Here is a 7,229-nt window from a genome sequence, read left to right as displayed (position 1 = left end):
ATCGCGCTGATGTTTCTGAAACTGCAGTCTCACTTCAAGGTACGTGTACAGCCTCTGAAGGGAGACGCCGAGGTGTCATCGGCGGTGTACCTGCAGGTTGAACATCACCAGCTAGGACCGGATACTCGTGACCCGCAGCGGTGCCTCTCCTTCCTCGACCGGCCGGGGGCTCTGCTCGGCTGCGCTTTCGTCGTACCTCAGCTCCGCTCAGCTGGTAAGCTTTTCTGAATTTCTCATCACACGAGGATGTGATCCGTAAGACTGTAACCGACAATTCATGGTGTGCGTCTGCAAGGTGGCTACACTGGTGGCAGTGTACGTCACCGTCGGCTTCGAGTCGATCAGCGGGTGGCTCTTGGCTGGCGTCATCTGGCTCTACAGCAAGGTTGCAAATAAGTAAACCAACTCCACTAGGCATGAAGCAGAGTTAAGCATTCTTGCAAGTAAAGGCAACACAATCCTGGTAGGCTGTAACAGTTGTCTCAAACAAATATTCGAGGCATGAAGCCGAGTGACACAGATAGTGCAAATAAGTACCCCCTCCGTTCCAAATTATAAGATGTTCAAACCTAAATGTAAACTTAGTAATCAGAGTTAAAGCAGGTTAAAAACGTCCTGCTCATGGCACCGCAAATTGCTTGTTCTGCGTTCTTTCCTTCGGGCTCAAGTGGCCATCTGTGTCAGTTAACATTTGACATGACTCTCTGCAATTAAAAAAAAAGTGTCATGGCTCACACAAAGAAGAAAAAGGTATTGTTGCATATATCCATCTAACAGGAGTATTGACCTAAACCAGTTTCACTAGTGTTTGTCATGTGGATGTGTGACTATACCATCATTAGCCATTGACAGTATTAAACAAAACTACTTTTAATTTACCGTTGGACATCCATCAGGGCTGTTCTGATCACTTTAAGTGGCTCAATGGAACCGGCCTCCAGCATATCGGCATATTCACCTGGTAGGGAAATCAGTTTGGATATGACTTCCACGTTTCTAACTCCCAATAAATCAGACAAGGAATAAACTTGGCACCCTACCTTTGGCAGCATCATATGCCAGGCCAGTATTGTTCTGCTCTAAGATCTTGCTAAGAATGTCATCACCATCATGACCAGCACTTGAAGCATTGGTGTGAAATGGTATCTGCAGAATACTCTATCCATGTTACGATGCAAAAATGTGAGGAGTTAATTGAAAAGTAAAGAAATCCATACCTTCAAGACATTTTGAATAATCTGAACACCGCTCTTTTGGCCAACATTTGCAGTGTCCAGCTTATCCAGGTCTTTTGCCGCATAAACCAGGGCAACACCATCACCTATGTACACACAGAACACACTTTCAGCCATGATTTCCTGATATTTAATAACACAAACACTCGACCGCAGAGTTTCAAGTATGGTACCTGGTACAATGCCCTCCTCAACTGCAGCTTTCGTTGCATTTAGTGCATGTATCGCTCTGTCTTTCTTCTCACCAATCTCCAGCTTATCCATTCCACCAATCTAAATGAAATATCCTATCAAAATACTGATCACGTTTACGTATTCAATATATAATTAGATAATAAGTTTTACCTTCATAATAGCAGCACGACAATACATTTCTGCCAATCCCGTGCTTTTCTCAGTTGCAGATCCCAGCTGTTAAAAATGAATTTCATAGAGATGATTGTGTAACATAAAATATTCATAGAAACTTTAAATTGACAAAAATAAGATTGAACCTGCTTAGTTCTGTTCTCGATGGTATTATCATCGGCGGCTCCACCAAAGATTGTGCAGTCATCCTCAGATACTATGACCTACAGACACACATTTCATCACTTTGATTTAACCACATAAACAGCTCTTATCAACCTTGAACATAATGCAGATATACAATCTCCTATACAAGAATCAAATTAACAATGTCCCTTCTATGTGTACAAAGAACGTTCCTCATGTAATTTGAATGGCACTATCCCTACTAGTCTACAAAAGTATAATATTCAGTGCCAACAAAATCAAACCTTCTTCACAAGAAACTAGGATGGAAAAATTTAATTTCACAAGTTTATACTTTCCAATAAGATTCTTTGTTGTGCTATTGGATGGTTTGATTGCTAAGATCCAAACCAAAACATACAGTTCACCACCAGTAAAAACGACTTACCTTCTTACAAGTGCCAAGTGTGTGAGGCAAAAGGTTCATTCCATTTTCTTCAGTAAAGACATGATCCCAGCAAGGTGCAAAATTTAATAAAAATGTCATAATCTGATAATTGGGAAATAGAATAAATAAAAAAGCTATTGAGTGTTGACATACTTGCCCGCCTGTAACGATAGCAAGTAAATTGAGTTCCATGTTCTCTCCATGACCAGGAACTTTGACCGCGCAGACCTAAATTTTGTATCCAGTGAAATTAAGAAATTACACGGTTAGAGTGACCAGACCTGTGCCAGTGCGTGTAACTCCTGATTTTTTACTGAGATAAATGCCTAACAAATAAAAATGACTTAACAGCTGCAGCTTGAGGAAGTCAATTCCAAAAAAAATTACTGCTGTAAAAGTAGCTTTTAGTCAGGTTCATGAACTAGCCACTATTGCCAACTAGCTTCCACACCTTAGTAGGCCTGTAGTACAAGTTCGTGGGTCCTATAACTAGAGGGGCACCCTCATATGTAGGGAGGGGGAGTTTGAGTTTGGATGTTTTGTTTATAAAACCCAAGACTGGGTGTTATTCTGCTGAGCACTAAATCAGGAAAGTATTAGCTCTTGTAGGTGGCTTGAAGAGCCTGTTCTTCAATCCATTTAGAATCCTTGAGGTTCTTACTTGTCGTTCCTCTTAGGTTCACAAGTTTTATGGTTTAGGGTTGTGACGTTGTATCCTTATAACCCAAACTAGCTATCTTATCACTATATTGCTACTATTTTAGCCAACTACTTTTTGCTGTTGTTCTTGAGTTCATGCTTGTATATTTGCTGTTACCATGAAAAATCTCCATATAATCGCGCATCATTTGGTAATCAGTGCTCAAGGTTGACCACGGTACTATTTCTCCCCTTTGCTGATTTGATTCTCTGGGAAGCTGCCATGGGTCCAGGAGGTCCAGCGGTGTTCCTGTTGAACATCTGAAGGAGGAGGAGGTGCCACTGCCTGTTTATGATCCAAGCTTGTCTGCGACCTTTGTTCAAGGGTTGGAGTATGTGCTGAACCAAGTGGAGAAGCGCATAACAGCTTTGCAGACTAAACTTGGTAGAGAACTCAACTCCCTAACCACTGCTGTTCTTCAATTGACACCGACGTCATCGTCACGAGGTGGAGTTGCTGCAAGGGGTGGGCATTGACAACTCCCTGGACAGCAGGGTCACCAGTTGGAGGGGGGCCCTGGAGATAATGGAGGAGAGCCATCCGACGGTGCTGAGAGCTTCTACCAGCAACCGCCAAGACGTGCCCATCATGACTGCGGAGGTGCTGCAAATGGAGGCTATGCCATGAGAGGAGTTCATGGGCATACTCATCGAGGAGTTCATGGGCGTACTCATCGTGACCATGACGATGCTGGCATTGGTAAACTCAAACCTACCATACCATCATCCAATGGAAAAGCTGAGCCCCATGACTATAAGGAGTGGGAGATGCGCGTGGATCAAATCTTTGATAGCCACCGCTACACAGAGGAGAAAAAGGTGCGAGCTGCATCAATTGAGTTCACCTGTTATACTATAATTTGGTGGAACTAATTGAGCCATGCTGGAGGACGTCCACAAACATGGACGCAACTAAAGAACATCATGAGAAGGTGCTTCGTTCCGGAGCACTTCACTAGGACCTTGTACACTCGACTGCAGCAATTGCGTCAAGGTACTTCTAGTGTTGATAAATATTATAAAGAGATGGAAATTTTGATGATAAGAACAGGAGTAGAGGAGCTGGAGGAAGCGACCGTGGCCAGATTTTTTTCCCATACGATTCCCAAAATGGGACCAGGTTCCACTATAAAAAAGGATAACGGAACAGAGCGTCGGACCAGCATCCATGTGCAAAAAAGAAAAATAACAAAGTTCAAACTTAAGCTGCCGCATGCACCACTAACACCATGGCCAGATTTAGTTATGGACTCAATGAAGATCTAGAAGAAAGGGCAGACGTGGTTCCTTGTCAAAATCTACAGGAACTTGTGCATCATGCTGTCCGAGCAGAGTAACAACTCAAGAAGCTAGCTCTGGTCAGATCAATACATCAAGTCAGTGGAAGCATACCGTTCAGCAGGAAGGAGATGGGAACAGGGGTGCAAAGTTATTTTCTATCGGCAAGACAATCACCAACGAGGCAACTGCATACAAAGTTGAATCTTCAAATGCTTCCAATTTTCGCACCAGAATGTCATAAATACTAGTAAGAAAGAGGGCATGTCCAGAAGAAATGTCCAAATGCGAGGAAGGTGTTGCTTACGAAATATAAATCCTTTAACATGTTTTCCAGTGGGTAATTACGTGGATAAGGTGGTGTGTGATGTGGATTTAATACTGACCTTCATGCCTTTAATATATTTTTCAGCGACCATAGTTTTTATTGCTTCAGCATCTACATCTTCTGCAAGAATAAGCAGAGGCCTTCCTTCCTGTTTAAGCAGAAATATAAAACATTAGTTTTATATGAGTTAGAGGAAACCATACCAATCCATGATGACAATGAAAATACCGTGATAGCAAATTCCAACACTTTGATGGCTTGAACATTGGATACCATCTTATCATGTATGAAGATTAAGGGATCATCTAGTTCCTGCAACAAAAAAAACATAAATATAGAACCAAGATTTTAAAACTACAACAGCAGAACACTAAGAAGAAACTAAAAACAATACTTACACATGTTTTGTACTTTTGGTTGGTAATAAAGTGTTGAGTGAAGTAGCCTCTCTCAAGCTTTATGCATTTCACAACTTGAAGCTCGCTGCATCGAGTGCTACCATCCTATCAAATGGTCCACAAACTACTTAGAAAGACACAGGATGAATAAATAGATACTCTGAAAGAGTTTGATAATATGGGCCCAGTTGAGTGCATACAAGGCCAACATAGAGCAGAAACTGTGTAAGATGACCGTAAGCACAATATTTGAATCTTTGACTTACCACAATGGTGATAATTTCCTCCTTATCAACCATCACAATAGCATTTGCAATGAGCTCGCCAAGTTCTTTCTCCCCATCAGCTGATATAGTACCCACCTTCGAAAGAGGGCAATGGATAAATTGTAGTGTGTCTCCAGAAGAAAAGAAAAGGTACAGAAGGTGACTAGTTGCAAATTAAGAGGTACCTGTGCTATTTCCTGGAAAGTGTTTATCATTCGGGCCATGTTCTTCAGGTTTCTCATGACATCATCAACTGCCATGCAGATACCATCTCTCAAATCAATTCCATTCACTCCAGATGCCATAAGCTTGCAACCTTGATCAAATATTTCCTTCGTTAAAACACGGAGACAGGTTGTACCTGAAATGGTTCAAAGATCAGCCCAGGGCCCTTAAATGAGACAAGAAGGTACATATATTTTCTAGCTCACAGTAAAGAACAGTACTAACTCCTAAGGAAGTGGTGTCAGCGGGAAATAGAAAGAACTGGTATCTAATTTACACAGAAATCAATCAAAACTCGGTAAACTAGAAGCTTTTAATTTGTAACAGGTCATACCATTCCAAGCAGTACCATTGGTCACCTTAGCAATCGGCTGGGGCATGTCAACACGCCACCAAGAGGAAGCGTCAGCTTTTCCAGGTGCCTGCGTTTGTTTCACTGCTCCATTATCACACTCAGGCCGCCTCCATGGTTTATCAAGGTTTCGTCGGTTATCACATTCAGGCCGCCACCTTCGTATGTCAAGGTTTGGCTGATTATCACACTCAGGCCGCCGCCTTAGTTTGTCGAGGTTTGGTCGGTTGAGTGCATTAACTTTAGGTGGCTGATGTCGAAGAAGCGGTGGGTAGGTGCCCTCCAAAGTGAAAAACCAGCGCAGGTCCTTGAAGTAAGCACGCCCAACACCGTTCTGCCCAAACTTGTTGCTGTGGGAGTTGAGGAATGGAACAAACTTTCGCTTTGTTACTTCCGTCTCTCCATGCCCAGTCAGGAGTACCCTGTGGTACTCAAATGGCCTTTGGAGCTCTCCTGACAAGAAGACAGGTTTGCATTTGTAAATTTCGTCATCGCCAAGCATCCAAAAATCAGGACCCATGATCATCATAGCAAGCACCGGCTTGCCCTTATCAAGCAATTCCACGACCTGATCAAATGCAATCGTGTCGCCTAGATAGGTGCAGCTTTTCATTGCAAGGCGAGTAGTGCCTTTCCAGTCAGAGCTTGTGGCTTCGACACCATACTCTCGAAAGATATAGCTAGCTGTCAAGGACCTGTGCAGAGAGTCCTTGTTCTGACAGAACAACGTCATACTAATTCCATTCATAGCAAGATAGTCTTCCACCATCGACTTGGGGAATAAACAGATGTCGCATGGAATGCCCTTGTCCGCGAATATGCGATGGATCTCCATTTGACCCCCTTTTGTAAAACTGCAGAATACGCAGGTTGGATCCAGGCCTTGGTCCACAGCTTCAGGCACAATGTTACGGTCCTTGTATAGCGAAGTATGCCATGACTTCTCCATGGACGGGGTAATCTTCTCAAACTCGACATTGCTCTTATCATCCCTGAAACAGGCAAAAGTTCAGCATTTATGACAAGCTGGTTTTTTTACATCAATTAAAGAAATAGATGTATCCAAAATAGAAACTGACATCTGGCAATCAATAATCACAAGAACAACATACTGTTTTTCATACAGTTTTACTCATCTATGTTACCGCGAAGGAAAAAAAAGAAAGGTGTGTCTATCAGATCATATCTTAAGATGAAGAAACAAATATTACTTTTCATCCATTGCAGTTCATCAACTCTATGTATGAGAAACCAAATGCTCCAGGTCAAACCTGTTTGTCTTAATTTTCTTTTGTAGTCAACTTTCATACTGTAAAAGGACCTCGACTATCCTCATGTACATCAATCAACTTGCAAAGGAGGACTATACTGCATTTCTAGCAAACCAAAGAGCAGAATTTTATTTGTTGATGCAAAATTTAATAATACTGCTCCCAACACAATTAATGAAGAGTATTCGTTAATGATTGAAGAAAAATAGGATAACAGGCATATAACTGAACCTACATATCTGAAGTCTGACAGCG

At 42.1% G+C, this 7,229-nt stretch overlaps 1 protein-coding gene across 1 annotated transcript; it reads right to left on the bottom strand.

The window, feature by feature from the left end:
• Window positions 1-531: 531 nt before the first annotated feature.
• LOC119292809 (chaperonin CPN60-1, mitochondrial-like) lies at window positions 532-6,925 on the bottom strand. The gene is made up of 16 exons (XM_037571507.1): window positions 6,915-6,925; window positions 5,686-6,695; window positions 5,312-5,487; window positions 5,127-5,222; window positions 4,861-4,965; window positions 4,691-4,774; window positions 4,521-4,610; window positions 2,311-2,385; window positions 2,158-2,217; window positions 1,730-1,807; window positions 1,581-1,646; window positions 1,409-1,508; window positions 1,218-1,321; window positions 1,041-1,146; window positions 880-958; window positions 532-704 (listed from the first exon to the last, which is right to left on the bottom strand). Exons 1-16 carry the CDS (start codon window positions 6,923-6,925, stop codon window positions 620-622), a joined length of 2,325 nt encoding a protein of 774 aa, XP_037427404.1. The 3' UTR covers window positions 532-619.
• Window positions 6,926-7,229: the final 304 nt, after the last annotated feature.

The sequence above is a fragment of the Triticum dicoccoides genome, chromosome 4B, assembly GCF_002162155.2.
Source record: "Triticum dicoccoides isolate Atlit2015 ecotype Zavitan chromosome 4B, WEW_v2.0, whole genome shotgun sequence".
NCBI classification, from domain to species: domain Eukaryota; kingdom Viridiplantae; phylum Streptophyta; class Magnoliopsida; order Poales; family Poaceae; genus Triticum; species Triticum dicoccoides.
This window is presented reverse-complemented; position numbering and strand designations above follow the sequence as displayed.

Bases quoted from the DNA above. Each gene is read 5' to 3' on its own strand.
- LOC119292809 (XM_037571507.1), bottom strand. The intron at 2,218-2,310 runs GTATGTCAACAC...TGCTGGGATCAT, and splicing joins CTATCGTTACAGGCGGGCAA to GTCTTTACTGAAGAAAATGG. The intron at 959-1,040 runs GTAGGGTGCCAA...TTTCCCTACCAG, and splicing joins GGCATATGATGCTGCCAAAG to GTGAATATGCCGATATGCTG.